This window comes from Hyla sarda, chromosome 13, assembly GCF_029499605.1.
Source record: "Hyla sarda isolate aHylSar1 chromosome 13, aHylSar1.hap1, whole genome shotgun sequence".
NCBI lineage: Eukaryota > Metazoa > Chordata > Amphibia > Anura > Hylidae > Hyla > Hyla sarda.
This window is the reverse complement of record NC_079201.1, coordinates 36,561,764-36,583,862: the sequence shown is the minus strand read 5'-3', so window position 1 is coordinate 36,583,862 and position 22,099 is coordinate 36,561,764. Positions and strand designations below refer to the sequence as shown.

The window sequence follows — 22,099 nt, the reverse complement described above, 5'->3', positions numbered from 1 at the left end:
CTTTTACCTTTCATTCTGATTCCAAGACTGTTTTTTCGTGACATATTCTACTTTGTGTTAGTGGTAAAATTTCATCGATATTTGCATAATTTCTTGGTGAAAAATTCCAAAATTTGATGAAAAAAATTGAAAATTTAGCATTTTTCTAACTTTGAAGCTCTCTGCTTGTACGGAAAATGAATATTCCAAATAAATTATATATTGATTCACATATACAATATGTCTACTTTATGTGGACATCATAAAAGTTGACGTTTTTACTTTGTGAAGACATTAGAGGGCTTCAAAGTATAGCAGCAATTTTCAAAATTTTCATGAAAATTTCAAAATCTGAATTTTTCAGGGACCAGTTAAGTTTGAAGTGGATTTGTGGGGTGTTTCTGTGAGAAATACCCCATATATGACCCCATTATAGAAACTACACCCCTCAAAGTATTCAAAAGGACATTCAGAAAGTTAGTTAACACTTTAGGTGTTTCACAAGAATAGCAGCAATGTGGAGGAAAAAAATCAAAATCTGCATTTTTTACACTAACATGTTCTTGTAGATCCATTTTTTTCATTTTTAAAAGTGGTACTAGGAGAAAAAGCCCCCCCCAAAATTTGTAGCACAATTTCTCTCGAGTTTGGAAATACCTCATATGTTGACAAAGTGCTCTGCGGGTTCACAACATGGCTCAAGAGGGAAAGAGCAACTGTGGGATTTTTTAAAGCGAATTTTGCTGTCATGGTTTTTGGGGGCCATGTTGCATTTAGGAAGCCCCCATGATGCCAGAACAGCAAAAAAAACACACAAAAAAAAACAAAAAAAAAAAACACAGCATACTATTTTGGAAACTAAACCCCTCAAGGAACGTAACAAGGGGTATAGTGAGCGTTAACACTTCACAGGTATTTGACGACTTTACGTTGAAGTTGGACGTGAAAATGAAAAATTTGATTTTTAACACTAAAATTATGGTGTTACCCCAAATTTTTCTTTTTCACAAGGGGTAATAGGAGAAAATGGACCTCAAAATTTGAAGCCCAATTTCTTCCGATTATGAAAACGCCCCATATGTGGACGTTAAGTGCTCTGCTGGCGCACTACAGGTCTCAGAACAGAAGGAGCGCCATTGGATTTTTGGTAAGAGAAATTGAAGTCGGGGGCTATGTGCATTTACAAACCTCCCATGGTGCCAGAACAGCAGAAACCCCCACATGTGACACCATTTTGGAAACTAGACCCCTCCAGGAACATAACAAGGATTACAGTGAGTACTTACACCTCACAGGTTTTTGGAACAGTGGGCCGTAAAAGTGAAAGAATAGATTTTTAAGACTGAATTGTTGGTATTAACCAACATTTTTTAGTTTTACAAGTAGCGAGAAAAAAAATCTCCACAAAATTTTCAGTCCAATTTCTCCAGAATAAGAAAATACCCCAAAATAAGGCGGAAAAGCACTATGCGGGTGCAAAACAGGGCTTAGGAGTGAGACAACACCGATGAGATTTGAGGCCTAAAGTGGTGATTTGAATTGCAATGGTTGAGGTTCTGACGTAAAATCTAAAAAAAAAAGAAACCCCGGCAAGTGACCACAATTTTGAAACTACACCTCTCAAGGAAGGTTAACAAGGGGTACAGTGAGTACTTACACCTCACAGGTTTTTTGAACACAGGGGTGTGGAAATTAAAAAAAAAAACTACTTGTCCAAGGGACTAAAGCAGAACACAATCTACTTGTCCCTCAAGAAAATCCACTTGTCCTGGTAGATAAAATAATTTCAACCAAAATAGTCTGATCCCCCCCCACTAGACCACCAGAGATGGATATAAGATCCTTTAGACACTGCTGACAGCGGTAATCTAATGGTTTAATAGGTGATCGCAGCATGCCAGGCTATTAGCGGAGGGAGAGCTGTAGCTAGATCCTCTTACGCCCGAGACAAGCCCAGAAAAGTCTAGATATAACTTTTTGATCACCTTATAAAAAATTTCTAATATGAAGTGACCAAAAATGAGCAATTCTGGACTATTATTTACATTTACACCGTTCACCGTACGGTTTAATTAACATCATATTTTAATAGTCTGGACATTTCCACATGCAGCGATACCACTTATGTTTATTTTTGTACATTATTTTTATTTAAAGAAAATTGGAAACTTTTATTAGGAAAGGGGCTTATTCACATATATACGCACTTTTTAAAATATTTTAGTCACTATTTTTCAGTCTCAATAGGAACTTATGTGTTACTGGGGGGGGGGGGGTTCTGCTTCTCCAGTTTATGTGCTGCATTTTGTGTCAGAAAATGCTGGAAGTTGCATTTAGTTAGTAGATAACTACAACTCCCAGCATGCCCTGATACAGTCTATGGTTGTGTGGGTGTTGCAGCATGTTGCACTGTATAGTATTACAGTTAAGGTTATTGTGTAACATGCTGGGAGTTGTAGTTTTGGTTTGTGTCAGCTGCAGAGCCATAGGATGTGTCAAGGAATACTGGGAATTGCAGTTAGTAACTACAACACCCAGCATGCCCTGATGCAGCCTATAGCTCTGCAGCAGACCCGAACCAAAACTACAACTCCCAGCATGTTGCACTTTATACTTCTACAGTTTAGGTTATGGTCCAAGATGCTGGGAGTTGTAGTTTTGGTTCGGGCGTTTGTCTGCATCCGTGGGGCTCTTGGTCGTCGGGTGAGTATGAAGGGGGCAGGATTCTGGGGTTGTAATTTAGTGCGGGTGCCACTAAAAATAAATAAAATTAGATGGCACAACTGCCCTAATGCCCGACGTGACAGTCCGCTCCTATACAAAACATTCATGCATACACATCATACACACACCCGCCACTGCCCCCCCACATCATACATTACATACACTCACACCATACATACACCCGCCACTGCCCCCCACATCATACATTACATACACACATATACACACATCATACATACACCTGCCGCTGCCCACCCCACATCATACATCACATACATACACATCACACTTAGACATTATACACACATCATACATTACATACACATCACACATTACATACACATCATACACACATACACTCACACCATACATATCCACCAGTGTTTCCCAACCAGGGTGCCTCCAGCTGTTGCAAAACTACAACTCCCAGCATGCCCAGGGCTGGAGGCACCCTGGTTGGGAAACACTGATATACACCATACATATGCACACATCATACATACACCTGCCGCTGCCCCCCCATCATACATTACATACACACATCACACATACACTCACACCATACATATACAACCACCCTTCCTGCCGCTGCCATCTGTATTCTCGGCCTCCTCACCTGAGCCGCCATGAGTGGACATCTGAGCTGTAGTCCTGGCCGGTGTGAGGTGAGATTTCCGTCCTCCCCCTCACCCCCCCCGCTCTGTGTTTTCCCTGTGCAAACAAGCAACCTCCCCATGGTGGATTAGGTCCTGTCTAGACAGAGCAGGGGAGGGGGAGGGATAGAGCTGTGTGTGGGGGATGGAGCTGTGCACGGAGCTGTCAACATCCTCTCTCTAATGGGAGAAATTGGGTTAAAAATTTTGGAAGGCTTTTTCTCCTGACTATGGAAATACATCCACATATGGGGTAACGTGCTGGACGGGCGCACAACAAGGCTCAGCGGTCAGAGGTCTTTTTGCATCTGGAGGCCTATGGCATATCAGTAGCTGATGGTTACATACATTCCGAGGAAAATACAAAAATGAAACACCCACATGTGACACCATTACAGAAAGTACCCACCCTGGGGAATGGGTATAGGGGTAAAGAGGACATTTTAAATGCACAGGTGTTTCCTAAATTTATTTTCCAGGAATGGATGAAGGGTAGCTTATGAAAATTGCAATTTTCAACCAATGCTCTGCTTCATCTTTCTGGGAACAACTAACATGTGACTTTGAATTGTCGCCTGGAAATACGACAGAGCTCATGAGCGAGAACTCTTCGCATTTGAGGCCGATGTTTCTTACGGACCTAACAGTTACATACATTCAGAGGAAAATACAAGAAAGGAACACCCACATGTGAGCTTATTACAAACAGTACACCCCCTAGGGAAGGTGTATAAGGGTGAAGTGGACATTTGGAACAGACGAGTGTTCCCTAAATTTATTTTCCAGGAATGGTTGAAGTGTACTATGGGGGGGGGGGGGGGGATGAAAATTGCAATTTTAGTACTGATATGCCAAATACGGCAACTGCAAACCCCCAATGCTGTTGACTTTGTGTCCCATGACCCTTTTTTTTGGGGGGGGGGGGGGGGGGAGAAAATATCAGGGGTATTGGAAAATAGGTTTTTTTGGGGGGGGGGTTGACTTTAAAATTTTGAACACAATGTACTCTGGACTGGTACATTGGAGTCGAATTCTGGGGAATTAAAATCAGGGAAAAGGATTAAAATGTTGAGCTCATTGGAAGTGTGATACTCCCTGAAGCAGTCCTTAATGCAGAGGCCCGGATGACCAGGGAAAGTGTTGCATTGAGTGGTGGTGTCCTTACGAATCCCCCTCTTGCAACACACTCTGCATTTTTTCTGAGATCGTCCCTTCTTTCCAGTGTGGGGGGACCTCACCTGGAAAGTGTTGGCCGGGGACGATTCGGGGCACTGAAGTTCCAGAGGTGCTCTGACCCGCTCCTTGGCGGTCACCAAATATTAGGGCATTTAGAACTAACTCTTGGAATTCCAGGAATGTCTCTGTGTTGCCAGCGTACTGGGACAGTACAAAAGAGTTGTACATGGCAACATGTACCATGTAGACCGCAACTTTTTTCCATGCCCGTGTTTTCTACATGGCATTATATGGCTTGAGGACTTGATCAGAACTCCCCCCTTATACCGATTGTAGTCCAGGATACAATTGGGCTTGAGGACCGGTCCCACAGTACCTCGCACAGAGACAGGGGTGCTGCCATTCCCATGAATTGTGGACAGCATAAGGACATCCCTCTTATCCTTATACCGGACCAGCAACAGGTTTTCATGGGAAAAGGCACGGGACTCACCCCGGGGAATAGGAGTCTGCAGGGGATAGGAAGGAAGGTCTCTATGATTCTTCCGGACTGTCCCACAAGCGAGCGGGGATCTGGCAGCAAGGGATGTGAAGAGAGGGATACTAGTATAAAAGTTATCCATGTAAAGGTGGTAATCTTTATCTAGCAATGGGTGCAAAAGGCCCGAAACGATTTTTCCGCTAACACCCAGAGTGGGGGGACATTCTGGGGGTTCAATGCGGGAATCTCGTCCCTCATACACCATAAACTTGCAAGTGTACCCTGAGGTACTCTCGCAAAGTTTATACATCTTCACGCCATACCGCGCTCGCTTGGTAGGGATGTATTGCCGGAAGCTGAGTCTCCCCTTGAAGCTGATGAGAGACTCATCAATAGCGATCTCCCTTCCAGGGACATAGGCCTCCCAAAATCTGGCCCCGAAGTGATTGATGACCGGCCTGATTTTATACAGGTGGTCATACGCGGGATCAGTTCGGGGGGGGGGGGGGGGGGGGGGGGGGGACATGCCGCATTATCAGCATAATGCAAACATTTCCGAATGGCCTCGAACTGGGGACGGGTCATGGCCATACTGTAGAGCGGGGTCTGGTAGAGCACGTCCCAGCTCCAGTATTGCCTGACCTTTGGTTTTTTAACTAGGCCCATATGCAGCACGAGGCCCCAAAAGGTCCTCATTTCGGCTGCACTGACAGGGAACCAGCCACCGGGCCTAGCTAAAAAAGAGCACGGGTTAGCGGCGACAAACTGTTGGGCGTACAGGTTCGTCTGCTCAACCATCAGGTTGACAAAGTAGTCACTGAAAAAAAAAAAAAAAATAGTCCATTTCAGTGAACCCGACAATGTCAATCTTGATTCCTGAGTCGCCAACAAACTCAGGAATCACGGGCTCGTGTTCCGCTGGCTGAGTCCAGACAAGTCTGCCGGTACAGGGCACCAGTAAACTTGACCAGGGGGACTCATACCCGCATGGGGCACAGGGTCAGGAGCAGAGGAGGTTTGCGGCCTCGCTTGGCGGTGGCTCCGCCGCATTGGTGGCTCATCATCAGAACTAGATGAGGAGGACAAGGAAATAAGGAAGGAGGGGTCTTCCTCATCCTCTGAGGCGCTTTCAGTGTCGGAGGCAAGTATGGCATATGCCTTCTCTACTGAAAACGCGCTGCGGGCCATTTCCCTACTCTAATGGGGGGTGAAGTGTATATACGTGGGGGGAAACTTTATTGGTGTGTGTACTGCGTGTGGTGTGGTGCGATACTTTTTGCCCTAACTAAACCTAACAGAAAAAAAATATATAAACTAAAGGGGAAAAAAAATAAAAATTAAAAAAGCCCTGCACCCCCCAAAAAAGCGTTTACCTAATCAGTGGTGTGCACACTGATTAGCGCTTATTGGCGGCAGGGAGCGCAGAAGTCAGTGGGGGCTCCAGCCACTCAGACCAGAGGCTGGTGGCACGTACAGACCCCCACACAAAATACCCGGAAAATAAAAAAAACGCTTAACCCCGAATAAGTGCACCCCCCTGAACCAAAAAAAAAAACGCTGATCAGTGATAAGTCACTGACAGCGGTGGGGCAGGCCGCACACAGAGGTACAGTCCATCCACACAGCACAGGCGTGCTACTGGTGGCACGGACCGACTATTGGTGCAAAAAATAAAATAAGCAGCTATAACCCGAAAAAACGCCTGCACCACAAAAAAAAAATGTTGATCAGTACTACGGGACTGAACAGTGGCAGGTGGGCTTTAGCTAATGGTGGCGGACCGCTCTTTTATGGCTAAGAGAGCCCAGCCACACGTTTAGCAAAAATATAGGTCTGCGCCCCCCCCCCCAAAAAAAACTGGCAGGCCGCAGTGACCCACTGCCACCTCCCAGTACTGTACAGATGGTGATTGGTGGTGTATATTACACCACTGATTACCATCCTTATCCGGGTCATCGGCCCGGACCCACATGACCTGGAATAGCTGCAGATCGCTGGAGTATATTCGCCTGCGATCCGCGGCGATCGCCGATATGGAGGGTCCTCAGGACCTTCCTCGGCGAAGTGTCGGGATGCCTGCTGAATGATTTCAGCAGGCATCTGGCTCTGATCCCCGCCCTGCGAGTGGCGGGGAACGGAATCGTATCAAATCGCCGATCTGAATTGACCGACGATTTGCGCCGATTGCCGATATGGTGGGACCTCAGGACCCCCCTCGGCGATGTGCCGGGATGCCTGCTGAAAGATTTCAGCAGGAATCCGGGTCCAGTCCCCACCCGGTGAGCGGAAATGCTCAGGGCGTACAGGTACACCCTGAGTCCTTAAGGATCGGGGATGTAGGGCGTATGCATATGTCCTGCGTCGCCAAGAGGTTAAAGTAAAAAAATAATAATAATATATGAAAAATCCCCTCCCCCAATAAAACACTAAAATTGTCCCTTTTATTTTTTATAAACTTATTTGGTATCGCCAAACAATCAAAATATAATGTTAATGATCCCGTACGGTGAACGGCGTAAACGTAAAAAAAAAGTCCAAAAATGCTGCTTTTTAGTCACATTTTATTCCCCCCCAAAAAAATTAAAAATTATCTAATAGTTTTATATATACAAATGTGGTATTGATAAAAAGTACAGATGACAGCACAAAAAAATTATGAGCCCTCATACCGCCCTATATATGGAAAAATGAAAAAGTTAGATGGTCAAAATAGGGCGATTTTAGATTACTGATTTTGTTCAAAAAGTTTTAGATTCTTTTTAAGCGGTACAAAAAATATACAAGTATCTAGCCATGGGTATCATTTTAATCGTATTGACCCACAGAATAAAGAAAACACGTCATTTCTACTGTAGAGTGCACAGTGTCAAAACAAAACCCTCCAAAATGTGCAAAATTGTGGTTTTCATTTAAATTTCCTCCCCCAAAAAATTTTTGGGGTTCGCCGTACATTTTATCGTAAAATTTGAGATTACAAAGTACAATTGGTCATGCAAAAACCAAGCCCTTATATGGGTCTATAGATGGAAATATAAGAGTTATGGATTTTAGAAGGCGAGGAGGAAAAAACGAAGACGCTAAAATAAAATTGGCCTGGACCTTAAGGTGAAAACAGGCTTGGTCCTTAAGGGGTTAAAGAGCAAGTGCAACCGTCCTCAACCTTCTGCCCCCCCACCAATGTGCCTCCAGAAAAACTACAACTCCCAGCATGCCAGGACAGTAGGAGGAACACTGGTTAGGAAACACTGGACAAGAAGGGCTATGTTCCTGTGAACTCATCCATTTCTGTCACCCAGGTCCTGTATACAGAACAGATAGAAGAGAAGGTGACTACCGTCTAGCTCCCCATCTCTCCCGTCCTTCACTCTGTCACCTGTCCGACCACACAGCTTGCTCACCTCCTGTCCATACAATTATTACGACGGCAACATTAAAGTCTCCCTAACATAACTATAGGGCTGTGACTCTGGAACACGCACCTCGGTAACCCGGCCTTAATGCGCTGCACGAACAGCCTACAGCTGGGCGCCGCCATCTTGAAGTGACCTCTCACGAGATCCTAGACCATTACTAGTGAAGTCAGTGAAGTCTCGCGATACAGTAGCCGTACGGTTCTTAGAAGTCTCCGCGGAGGGGGCGGGGTCTCCGCTGGCATCATGGCGGACTGTGACGGGGAGACCCTGGAGTCCTGGCTGAGTGAGTGACAAACAGCGTTAGCCGCACGGTCACCACTTGTCACCTCAAAAGGCAGAGCCACCTAGCTGTTGACAGGCGCTGTGCTGGGCCGCTATGTGTTCGGAAGAGAGCTGGGTAGCAGGGCATGACACATAAGAGCTGCAGGTCAAGGCAGTATTATACATGGGTCAGCAATGCCAATCTGATGGTCCACAGATGGCCTAAGTCAGTACCTCCTCTGTATGCGCCAGAGGCTTGTGTATTTATCTGGTGCACCCTACAAGGTCGCATACATGCAGTGCCCAGCCTGCCCCTGTTGTGTGGCATCATATGTCTTAGTCTGTAATGATTGTGTGTGAGAAAATCGAGCACAGATAGGCAAGATGAACAATGCTATGTGCCAAGATACTAGTTATTCATGCCCCAGTGAATGGCCAAAGCCTCAGGTGACAGCTGTAGAGCTTTTAGTAGTGATCATACATCAGGGGTGTTACTATTGTATTCTCCATTGGGCGCTCCCCATGATTACTATCCATGATACATGTGTCATCTATGTCACCCACCCAATCCATCCCATTCTGGGTATAATGGTGCATGATGGGACGTTAAAGGAGCACTTCACTGATCTAAAGTGTTGTGCTGTGGTGTTGCTCCTCACATTCTAAGACCCATACCTTTTTATTTTTCCACTGTCAAAGTTGTATTAGGGCTTGTTTTTTTGTGCACTTTTCATTGACACATTTTATTTTATCATAATGTGTTACGGAGCCCAAAAAAAGTGTGGTACCCAGGAGGGTAATGGTGTCTGGGGTGTTGCGGTGATAGTGTGGGGTATATTGGTATTAAAGGAGTAGTCCAGTGGTGAACAACTTATCCCCTATCCTAAGGATAGGGGATAAGTTTGAGATCGCGGGGTGTCCGACCGCTGGGGCCCTCTGAGATCTCCTGTACGGAGCCCCGACAGCCCGCGGGAAGGGGGCGTGTTGACCTCCGCACGAAGCGGCGGCTGACACGCCCCCTCAATACAACTCTATGGCACTGCCATAGATCCGACTCTGCCATAGAGATGTATTGAGGGGGCGTGTCGGCTGCAGCTTCGTGCGGGGGTCGACACCCGCTATCTGGCCGGAGAGCCGGGGCCCCGTACGGAGAGATCGCAGGGGGCCCCAGCGGTCGGACCCCCCGCGATCTCAAACTTATCCCCTATCCTTAGGATAGGGGATAAGTTTTTCACCACTGGACTACCCCTTTAATCCTCAATTGTCGTGACGAAAGGGTGCGGTTTCCTCAATGTAATACTCCTACCGCCAACCGTCCCACAAACGGCAGGGAGAAATAACGGAATGTCCACAGCAGATTTTATGAAGTAAACTTGAAGTAACTTTACTGCATATTTTATGCAACGGCATAGAACATAACAGTCTTTGCGAGAGAGAGCCGCGGTACAGGTTCCTCACAGGTTTGCTGGGACTCTGGGATCAATGAGCTTTGGTGCTAGCCACTGTGCTACTATTTTTAGGAGATTTGAGTTTCTAGTAGTCACACAGAATTTGTAGGATTGATCTTGGAGTAACTCACGGTTTTGTGGCTGCTGGACTTTAGGCTTGAGGCCTAGCTTGATTTGATATTTGTGCAGAGATGTGCTTGGCTTTGTAATCCAGAACTAAGAGAGAGAATTTAGTGACTGCAGCCCCTTATATATTAAGGGGGTGGGACAAAGCTCATTTGTCAGCAGACCTGTAAATCCTGACCCAGTGAACTCTGGGTATCACATGACCTAAAGGTCCTTAAACCATAGTACAATTTAATTAAAGGCACGTGACCTCTAAGGTCCTATACAGAGGTATTCCTATATAACATATTAAATATACCGTATTTATTGGCATATAACACGCACTTTTAAAACTTAAATTCAAGGCAAAAAGCCTGCCTGCGTGTTATACGCCGATAAATCTTTTTGTCACTGATTTAAAGTGGCCGCAGCAACGGCTGCTTGCTAATGATTAGCAGCCTGGCCGCGGCCACTTTAAATCAGTGACAAGCGCGCGGGTCCCGCCTTTTTTTTTATTTCCCTCCCTTTCCCCCCTTCTTTTTATTGTATTTTTTTTATCTTTTTTAATCTTCCTTACCTAGCCGCGCTTGGCAGGCCAGGTCCGGTGTCGGCTGCGGTCAGTGAAGCAGGATGAGTGACATCCTCTGCTAGCTCCGCTGCACAGAATCAGGGATGTCACTCATTCAATGCTGCTGCCGCTGTGACTATTCTAAGGTGGCTGCGGTTGGGCGCTACAGCCACACTGACCAGCGGTGGCTGCAGCGAATGATGAGTGACGTCCCTGATGCTGTGCAGCCGGCAGAGGACTTCACTCATCCTGCTTCACTGATCGCAGCCCGCAAGACCCGACACTTTATTTATATATAAATACATCAAATACCATTTATATGAGGCCAAATAGGGGTTAGTCCTACAGGAGAGCCCTATTGACATGGAGGGACTCTGGCTGAGGGGACTTTAAACAAATGGACAGGACCAGGTCCTGTATCGGGATACCACAAACCCCCTTACTTAAAACAAGTCGTCCTCGACGTAGGTCCCCAAAAACAGAGGGACGAAATGACTATAAGGCCAGACACAGTCCTGGGGATAATTGCAAATGTCCTTGATCAGGCTGTAGATAAACAACAAGATAGAGTCCTTGTACATAGTGAAATGTCCATACAAGCTCCCAAATTTTTATATAAACAAAAGGATGCTATCTTGGGTTTTTCTGAGTTTAACACATATTAGCTATGCATTAAGTAAATGATACATGACATTTGATCTATATTTTTCTCTATATATTTTTCTTCTTGACTGACAAGTACTTTTGATACGGAACTGAAATTTTGTATAATGAGGGTGAGGCTTCTACATACCATTATACATCTCACTTGTTATAATTTTTTCTTCCTTTGACAGGCAGTAAATAATATACAGTAAATGTATTATACCACACACTTTTCCTAGAGTTATAAGTGTGTTATAATATGTTATGGCGAAGTACACTAGTGAAAGTTATGAAATGTACTATGTGTATATTGTATTTTATGAGTGCAGTCAGTCCTGGTACCTGAGAGGAATGTTCCCTTGGGTAGACCTTTGAGACCGACGCAACACCACCTCTTGGGTTTCAGGAGTATCTTCTTCTCCCATCAGAACTCTTTTGACTTCAGTCCCAGAGAGACCAGCTTGAGAGCTGGACGCAGGGGATGCACTTAACTCTGGACTGAAAGAACCCATAGGGATTGTTGAAATTGGTTCTGATCTTTCTGGAGTTGTTACGGGAGACAAACTTACAGCAGGCGAGGAAACCAGAGACGGCTGTGCTGGAACAGGATAGGGCACGCCACAGAACATCGCAGGTTGATGGGGTGAGAACATCGGAATATCCATTGACGGATGGATCCCTTCTCCTGGGACATATTCTCTCCCGGGTCTAGCAGCTGTGGGAGCAGGTTCTTGTAGGCCCTCTCTGAGGCACAGTTTAATCCGGTTCCGATGAACCACCTGCGGTTCAAATCCAGTCTTCTGGACTTCATAGGCGTCGGAGTCTGGGTAGGGCACAGCTGTTATCGTATAAGGTTCCGTCTACCAGATGGAGTCTACCTTGTGTGTTCTGGGAAACTTCCTCAGCCAGACTCTGTCTCCCAGTTGTAACGGTTTAGCAAATGCATGGCGGTTATAGTCTCTCTGCTGACATTCTTGGGCCTCGCCCATTTTCTTCCCAACAATCTCCTTAGCTTCCTGAATTCTTCTTTGATGGTCAGCGACCCAGTCTTGCGAGGTTTGTGGAGAATTGTTGAAGGGTGCATGCAGGGTCTTCAGATGGTGTTGCGCAGCTCGCCAGCCTGTGGGTGACATGTGAGGGAGAGATGCATGCAGTGACGCTACAATCTTTTCAAAACAGTGTCTCATAATGTTCATCCCTAGGATAAACTCTGCTGCCCCTTTATCTATGACATTAGTTATAATAACACCTTGTGCCCGGAGGATATACTCTCCCACTTGTATGGTGGGCTCCCAGTACCCATGCCTGGGCACTGGTTTCCCGTTCCCTGACATCACATTAAAATCTACATAATCTGGTTCACACAACATTTCAGGCCCCCAATATCTATAAAACACATCTTTAGGAATAGTGGATACCTGGGAACCCGTATCGATAAGGGCCTCTAACTGTGCTCCCTCCACAATAACTTTCACATAATGGCAGGGGGCAATGTACATGGAAAGTCCTGACTTGGTGCTGGTTAATTCTGGACCTACTGCTGATGTTCCTGAGGGGCGGTCCTCGACCTCAGGGGATTCCCGTTTAAAGCCCAGCACTGACTTTTCCAATGCCCGGCTTTATTGCAATGATTACAAAAAAAGGCAGGTACTTGTAGGGGCAGGTACTGGTGCAACAATAGGGGGTGAGGGCTGTGCAGATCTGGCAGAGGCTCCTAATGTCTCAGCTGAAGGGGCACTAACTTCTTCTGCCTCGGGCCCTGACTCAATGACTTTTATGGCTAATCTCTTGAAGGCAGGGAAAGATATATCAGGGTTATGCACCGCCAGCATCCTAAGTTGGGCCTTGTCCCATTTATTTTGTGCCCCATCTATGAATCTGTCCATGAGCACCTTATTACCCTGCTCTGACGTAATGCCATCTAACTTCAGTTTCTAAGGCATTTTGTAATGCCACAGCATATGCCCAAAGGGTCTCGCCTGGTTTCTGATGTCTTTCGTATAACCGTAGGTGTACCTCAGATGGGGAGTGAGACTTGAACACTTGGTAGAGTCCCTCAAAAATCTGCTCTACTGTAGCCTTGTCGGCAGCTGGACAGGTGCGGACCTCTTCCAATGCAGATCCCTGTATATGTCCCATGAGTAGCTGCACCTGCTGATTAGGGGGAAAAGAATAGAAAACAAAGAGACTCTGTGTTTTCTCCTTGAAGTCCCGCAATGTGAAGGGATCCCCATTGTACGTAGGGAGCACTGGATTCCCCATGAAGACAGGTGTGGCTACAGGAGCTCCCAAGTTGAGGCGCTGAGCTGGAGGTGAAGCAGGTAACATTCTTCTTGCAGACTGTGGTGACCCCTCTGGCGGGGTTGCAGGAGCACCTCCATTCTGTTGGTTAGGTGGTGGTGATGGTGCTGTAGGTGCTGACATCTTGTAGACTTGATTGGGTGTGCTGGCCCTTTAACCCCTTAAGGACGCAGGGTTTGTTCCGTTTTTGCATTTTTTTCCTCATCACCTTCTAAAAATCATAACGCTTTCAATTTTGCACATAAAATTCCATATGATGGCTTATTTTTTGAGCCACCAATTCTACTTTGCAGTGACATTAGTCATTTTACCCCAAAATCCACGGAGACACGGAAAAAAAATTCACTGTGCGACAAAATTGAAGAAATTTTTTTAATTTTGTAACTTATGGGGGCTTACGTTTCTACGCAGTGAATTTTTCGGTAAATATAACACCTTATCTTTATTCTGTAGGTCCATATGGTTAAAATGATACCCTACTTATATAGGTTGGATGTTGTCGTACTTCGGAAAAAAATCATAACTACATGCAGGAAAATTTACATGTTAAAAATTCACATCTTCTAACCCCCTATAACTTTTTTATTTTTCCGCATACGGGCCGGTATGAGGGCTCATTTTTTGCGCCGTGATCTGAAGTTTTATCGGTACCATTTTTGTATTGATCAGACTTTTTGATCGCTTTTTATTCATTCTTTCATGATATAAAAAGTGAACAAAAATACGCTATTTTGGACTTTGAATTTTTTTTTGCGTGTAAGCCATTGACCGTGCGATTTAATTAATGATATATTTTTATAGTTCGGACATTTCCACATGCGGCGATACCACTTATGTTTATTTACAGGTTTGTTTTTTTTATGGGAAAAGGGGGGTGATTCCAGCTTTTATTAGGGAAGGGGTTAAATGACCTTTTTTTCACTTTTTTTTGCAGTGTTATAGCTCCCATAGGGACCTATAACACTGCACACACTGGTCTCTTATGCATGGATCAGCGAGATAGGGGCTCGATTGCTCAAGCCTGTAGCTCAGGCTTGGAGCAATCAAACCCCGATCGGACGACACGGAGACAGGTAAGGGGACCTCTGCTCGCGTCCTAGCTGATCGGGACATCGCGATTTTATCGCGATGTCCCGATCAGCCTGACTGAGCTGCCGGGAAGCATTTACTTTCACCTTCAGAAAAGCGGCGGTCAACTTTGATCGCTGCGTCTGAAGGGTTAATAGCGCGCAGCACAACGATCGGTGCCACGCGCTATTAGCCCAGGGTCCCGGCTATGAATAGCAGCTGGGACTGACCCGGTTTGACCCGGTTTTAACCCCTTAAGGACTCAGGGTTTTTCAGTTTTAGCACTTTCGTTTTTTCCTCCTTACCTTTTAAAAATCATAACCCTTTAAATTTTCCACCTAAAAATCCATATTATGGCTTATTTTTTGTGTCGCCAATTCTACTTTGCAGTGACATTAGTTATTTTACCCAAAAATGCACGGCGAAACGGGAAAAAAAATCACTGTGCGACAAAATCGAAGAAAAAACGCCATTTTGTAAATTTTGGGGGCTTCCGTCTCTACGCAGTGCATATTTCGGTAAAAATTACACCTTATCATTATTCTGTAGGTCCATACGGTTAAAATGATACCCTACATATATAGGTTTGATTTTGTCGCACTTCTGGAAAACAATCATAACTACATGCAGGAAAGTTTATATGTTTAAAAATGTCATCTTCTGACCCCTATAACTTTTTTTATTTTTCCATGTACAGGGCGGTATGAGGACTCATTTTTTGCGCAGTGATCTGAAGTTTTTATCGGTATGATTTTTGTTTTGATCGGACTTTTTGATCACTTTTAATTCATTTTTTAATGGTATAAAAAGTGACCAAAAATGCGCTTTTTTTGACTTTGGAATTTTTTTTGCGCGTACGCCATTGACCGTGCGGTTTAATTAATTATATATTTTTATAGTTCGGACATTTACGCACGGGGCGATACCACATATGTTTATTTTTATTTTTTTTTACACTGTTTTATTTTTTTATGGGAAAAGGGGGGTGATTCAAACTTTTATTAGGGAAGGGGTTAAATGACCTTTTTTTTAACTTTTTTTTTGCAGTGTTATAGGTCCCATAGGGACCTATAACACTGCACACACTGATCTTTTACACAGATCACAGGCGTGTATTAACACGCCTGTGATCAGTGTTATCGGCGCTTGACTGCTCCTGCCTGGATCTCAGGCACGGAGCAGTCATTCGCCGATCGAACACCGAGGAGGCAGGTAAGGGCCCTCCCGGTGTCCTGCAAGCTGTTCGGGACGCCGCAATTTCACCGCGGCGGTCCCGAACAGCCCGACTGAGCAGCCGGGTCACTTTCACTTTAGAAGCGGCGGTCAGCTTTGACCGCCGCTTCTAAAGGGTTAATACCGCACATCGCCGCTATCGGCAATGTGTGGTATTAGCCGCGGGTCCCGGCCATTGATGAGCGCTGGGACCGACGCGATATGATGCGGGATCGCGGCGCAATCCCGCTTCATATCGCGGGAGCTGGCGCAGGACGTAAATATACGTCCTGCGTCGTTAAGGGGTTAAACACCGGGTGTACAGGTACGCCCTGCGTCCTTAAGAGGTTAAATGAAGCTTGAGTGCACTGGCCCTTTAAATGCAGCTTGAGTGCGCCGTCCTGCAGCTTGTCAATTTATAGTACGCTGGCCCTTTAAGATGGACCGCGGCATGCTGCGGCAACTTGTGCGGTCTGCTGCTGTTGGGTATTGGAACAGTTCTGCTGCCCGGATCCTTCTTTTAACTTGTGCAGAGCTTCTGCAGCGAAGTTGCTGTATGAATATGCGGGCGCAGCTGGCGGCGCCCGAAGGACTTCCGGTTTGGTACAGGAGCAAAATTCTTGTCCTCTGCAACACAGGAGGGAACTTTTTGTTCCGGCCGGCACTGGAGGCGTGACTGCGGAGGCCTGGCAGGGAGGAGCTGCTGCTGTTCACGCGTGCGGGAAGGCCTGGCGCTGACCTTAACCCCTTCAACTACAAGGGGCAACTTCACAGAATTCTTAACCTCCCCCCTTACTGTTTCTTGCGCCCCGGTCAAGCACAATTGCGACCCTATGGCACGCAATTAAACAAGCGAGCAGAGCCGGGTTCCGGTGGTAAGTTGGCTCCCTTCACTGTGCGGCCGACTATGATTGTCTCCTCCCAGCAGCACGCAGCACTGGGAGGTGAATTAGCCCCACCACAGCTGGGCGCTGTAAATACACGGCGCAGTCGTGCAGCGGGCGTATGAAGAGAGCTCAAGAGCTGAGCTCTCTTCATGCTGGCTAATGCTGGACATCACCGATCCGAGTGATGTCCGGCATTAACACTTTAGACGCGGTGATCAAAGCTGATCACGGCGCCTAAAATGCTGGATGACTGCAGATAGCTCAGTGGAGCTGATCGGGACACCGGCGGCATAATGCTGCCGGGTCCCGATCAGCTGAGAGGACAGGCGGAGGTTACCTACCTGCCTCCGTCCTGTCCCGTTGGCGCTCCAATAATGCTGATAGCCTCTGCAGGCTGTAGTAATGGAGCACCGATAACACTGATCACTGTTGTGCCTATGGCACAACAGTGATCATTGTCTGCAATGGATAGATTGCAGTGCAGTTAGTAGAACAGTCCCCATGGCAATTTTCTTCCTAACAGGGTGCCTCCAGCTGTTGCAAAACTACAACTCCCACCGTTTGGAAAACTCTGCCCTATGGGGACAAAAAAAATTTTGGAAAAAATAAAATGTAAAAATAAAATGTAAAAACATTTTTTAAGTCCCCCCCACCCCCAATAAAAGGTTAAATCGACCCTCTTTTTCCCCTTTTTTAAAATAAGATAATGTTACAAAAACTAAACAAACATATTTGGAATCGCCACATGGGTAATTTTCCAAACTATTAAAGGAAAACTGTCCACTTTCTCCCCCGCACTAATCAGCGGTACTGGCTGGTAGTGCGGGGGACGCTGATAAGTTTGAGCCTTACCGTGCCCAGATCCGCCGTGCCATTCTGCCGTAATCTTCTATTTTCAATATATGCAAATGAGGTGCTAACTTGCACCAACCGGGCTAACTGGCACTGTGACGTCAGCGTTTCTGGCCGCAGCTCCGCCAGCTCATCAATATTCCTCCCCTCCCTCCGCCTCTCCCTCTTCTCCCCGCTCTGTAATGAAGAGAGAGGGGAGGAATATTGATGAGCTGGGTAGTGCTGCGGCCAGAAACGCTGACGTCAGAGTGCCAGTTAGCCCGGTTGGTGCAAGTTAGCACCTCATTTGCATATGGCGAAAATAGAAGATTATGGCAGAAACAGCGGGGCGCATCCGGGTACGGTAAGGCTCAAACTGATCAGCGTCCCTTGCATTACCAGCCAGTACCACTGGTTAGTGCGAGGGGAGAAAGCGGACAGTTTTCCTTTAAAATATGACATTAACGAAAACAAAAGCTTATTTAGGTGATGAACCACCAACCACCAGTGTGTTTTCTTTACTCGAATTGACAAAAACAAGTTTGGATCATTGATCTATGTTGTTGTGTTCTTTTTAAAACAAAAAATGTTAATTAGTTATGTCAACTGTATGAGTTGTTTTTTCTAATCTTAAACCTCAGTATTCTGATTTAATTGCTGCGCTGGCACTTTGAGGGGAAAAAAGTTGGTGTGCATTACTGTTTGGGCACTCTGGCTCAAAAAGGTTCGCCATCACTGGTGTAGGGTATATTGGTATTAACCCTCAACTGTCGTGACGCCAGGGTAAAGTTTCCTCAATGTACTACTCCTACCGCCAACCGTCCCACAAACGGTAGGGAGAAATAACGGAATGTCCACAGCAGATTTTATGAAGTAAACTTGAAGTAACTTTACTGCATATTTTATGCAACGGCATAGAACATAACAGTCTTTGCGAGAGAGAGCCGCGGTACAGGTTCCTCACAGGTTTGCTGGGACTCTGGGATCAATGAGCTTTGGTGCTAGCCACTGTGCTACTATTTTTAGTAGATTTGAGTTTCTAGTAGTCACACAGAATTTGTAGGATTGAGCTTGGAGTAACTCACGGTTTTGTGGCTGCTGGACATGAGGCCTAGCTTGATTTGATATTTGTGCAGAGATGTGCTTGGCTTTATAATCCAGAACTAAGAGAGAGAATTTAGTGACTGCAGCCCCTTATATATTAAGGGGGTGGGACAAAGCTCATTTGTCAGCAGACCTGTAAATCCTGACCCAGTGAACTCTGGGTATCACATGACCTAAAGATCCTTAAACTATAGTACAATTTAATTAAAGGCACGTGACCTCTAAGGTCCTATACAGAGGTATTCCTATATAACATATTAAATATATATATAAATACATCAAATAACATTTATATGAGGCGACTAGGGGTTAGTCCTACAGGAGAGCCCTATTGACATGGAGGAACTCTGACTGAGGGGACTTTAGGCAAAGGGACAGGACCAGGTCCTGTACCGGGACACCGCAAATGTAAGGCAAAATTTAAAAAAATATGGAATTGCGCAATGTTGTGGGGCAATAATTTTTTTTAAGGTTTACAATATGGGAAATATGACATGCTTTCTGGATTCTGTGGGTCAGTACGATTCCAATTTAACCAAACTTGCATAATTTTTGTTTAGTTTTAAGGTAAAAATAGAAAACTTGAAAAAATAGTTTGTTCTATGCCATGTTCTGACCACTATAACTTTTTTTTATTTTTCTACCTACAGAGCTATGTTAGGGTTTATTTCTTGTGTATACATGACTTTTTATTACGCTTTTTGTGGGGCGTTCTATGACCAAAAATCAGCAATTTTTGTTGTTTGGAATTTTTCTACGTTTATGCCCTTCATGCAGGATCAGGAACGACATCATTTAATAGTTCGGACAATTACGCACACGGCGATACCAAATATGTTTTTTTGTTACAGTGTTTTATTTTAAAAATGGGAAAAGGGGGGGTGGGGGTGGGATTTGCACTTTTATTAGGCCCCATAGGCCTATTATAACCCATCATTAGATGGCTTACATAGAACAATGTAATGCTATAGCATAACACTGATCTAGGCTTTTGGAGCTTGATTACTAAGCAATTATTGATCCAGTGAGTACCAGGAAGAACGGGTAAGTCTTTGTTCTTCCCCAGCAACCCATCACCAGTACGCAATGACATCACCTTTAACCTGTTCAGGACCCAGGGCGTACGGGTACGTCCTGACACCCTGGTACTTAAGTACCCAAGACGTATCTGTATGCCTTTGGAAATTTCGGTCCCCGCCGTGCGCCGGGTGGGGACCGGATTGGGGTGACTGCTGATATCGATCAGCAGGCACCCCGCGCAAATGCCCAGGAGGTCTGGAGGTCTACAATTAAGAGACCACTGCACAGTGATCTCCAAACTGTAGCCCTCTAGATCTTGCAAAACTACAACTCCAAGCATGCCCACACAGCAGTTTGCTGTCTGAGCATGCTGGGATTTGTAGTTTTGCAACATCTGGAGGGCCACAGTTTGGAGATCACTCTGCACTGGTCTCTAAACTGTAGCCCTCCAGATGTTGCAAAACTGCAAATCCCAGCATGCCCAAACAGCAAACAGCTGTCTCGGCATGCTGGGAGTTGTAGTTGCGTACCTCCAGCTGTTGCATAACTACATCTCCCAGCATGCCGTTCGTCGATCAGTACATGCTGGGAGTTGTATTTTTTGCAACAGCTGGAGACACACTGGTTGGAAGATACTGAGTTAGGTAACAGAACCTAACTGAAGGTTTTCCAACCAGTGTGCCTCCAGCTGTTGCAAAAGTACAACTCCCAGCATGCACGGTCTTTCAGTAAATGCTGGGAGTTGTAATTTTGAAACTGCTGGAGGTCTGCGCCCCCCATGTGAATGTACAGGGTACATTCACACGGGCAGTTTTACAGTAAGTTTACTGCTTGAAGTTTGAGCTGTGGCAAATTTTTCGACACAGCGCAAAATCCTAGCGGGAAACTCACCGTAACCCGCCAGTGCGAATGTACCCTAAAAACACTACACTACACTAACACATAATAAAGGGTAAAACAACATATACACCCCCTAACACTGTCCCCCACCAATAAAAATGAAAAACGTATACGGCAGTGTTTCCAAAACAAAGCCTCCAGCTGTTGCAAAACAATAACTCCCAGCATTTCCGGACAGCCACTGACTGTCAAGGCATGCTGGGAGTTTAGCAACAGCTGGAGGCACCCTGTTTGGGAAACACAGCTGTAGAATACCCCTATGTCCACTCCTATACAATCCCTATGTAGTCCTCAAATGCGCATGGCGCTTTCTCACTTCAGAGCCCTGTCTTATTTCAAGGAAACAGTTTAGGGCCACATATGGGGTATCTCCATACTCGGGAGAAATTGTACTACAAAATTTGGGGGGCTTTTTCTCCTTTTACCCCTTATGAAAAGGAAAAGTTGGGGGCTACACCAGCCTGTTAGTGTAAAAAATGTTTTATTTTTTACACTAACATGCTGGTGTTGCCCCATACTTTCTGTTTTCACAAGCGGTAAAAGCAAACAAAGACCCTCAAAATTTGTAACACAATTTCTCCTGAATACGGAAATACCCCATATGTGGACGTAAAATGCTCTGCGGGCGCACAACAAGGCTCAGGAGTGAGAGTGCACTATGTACATTTGAGGCCTAAATTGGTGATTTACACAGGGGTGGCTGATTTTTACAGCGGTTCTGACATAAAAGCAAAAAAATAAATACCCACATGTGACCCCATTTTGGAAACTAAACCCCTCACGGAACGTAACAAGGGGTATAGTGAGCCTTAACACCCCACAGGTGTTTGACGAATTTTCATTAAAGTGGGATGGGAAAATGAAAAAAAAAAAATTTTTTCACTAAAATGCTGGTGTTACCCTAAATTTTTCATTTTCACAAGGGAAAATAGGAAAAAAGCCTCCCAAAATTTGTAACCCCAGTTCTTCTGAGTAAGAACATACCCCATATGTGGATGTAAAGTGCTCTGCGGCCGTACTACAATGCTCAGAAGAGAAGGAGTGCCATTGGGATTTTGAAGAGAAAATTTGTTTGGAATTTAAGGCCACGTGTGTTAATTTTTCATTTGCACAGCCCACTGTTGCAAAGATCTGTCAAACGCCAGTGGGATGTAAATTAGGGATCGACCGATTATCGATATGGCCGATATTATCAGCCGATAATCACGATTTTGGTCATTATCGGTATCGGCAATTACCTTGCCGATAATGCCCCGCACCGCCCCCACTGCACCGCGACCGCCCCCGACCCACCGCGACCGACCCACCGCACCGCGTCGCACC

The 22,099-nt window shown here is 45.5% G+C and overlaps 2 protein-coding genes across 3 annotated transcripts in view; one reads left to right on the top strand and one right to left on the bottom strand.

The window, feature by feature from the left end:
* MRPS7 (mitochondrial ribosomal protein S7) overlaps positions 1-8,639 on the bottom strand; it is a 41,687-nt gene extending 33,048 nt beyond the window's left edge. Inside the window, exon 1 of the mRNA XM_056550043.1 lies at positions 8,493-8,639. Within this exon, the coding sequence (XP_056406018.1) occupies positions 8,493-8,548 (56 nt within the window). The 5' untranslated portion in view covers positions 8,549-8,639. The remainder of the gene's footprint in view (positions 1-8,492) is intronic.
* Positions 8,576-22,099, top strand: part of GGA3 (golgi associated, gamma adaptin ear containing, ARF binding protein 3) — a 110,260-nt gene continuing 96,736 nt past the window's right edge. The window contains exon 1 of one of the 2 annotated variants that reach the window (XM_056550038.1): positions 8,576-8,709. In XM_056550038.1, the coding sequence (XP_056406013.1) occupies positions 8,670-8,709 (40 nt within the window). In that variant the 5' untranslated portion in view covers positions 8,576-8,669. Of the gene's footprint in view, positions 8,710-8,783; positions 8,914-22,099 lie in introns of those variants that run through there. The other variant, XM_056550039.1, reaches the window with a different exon arrangement.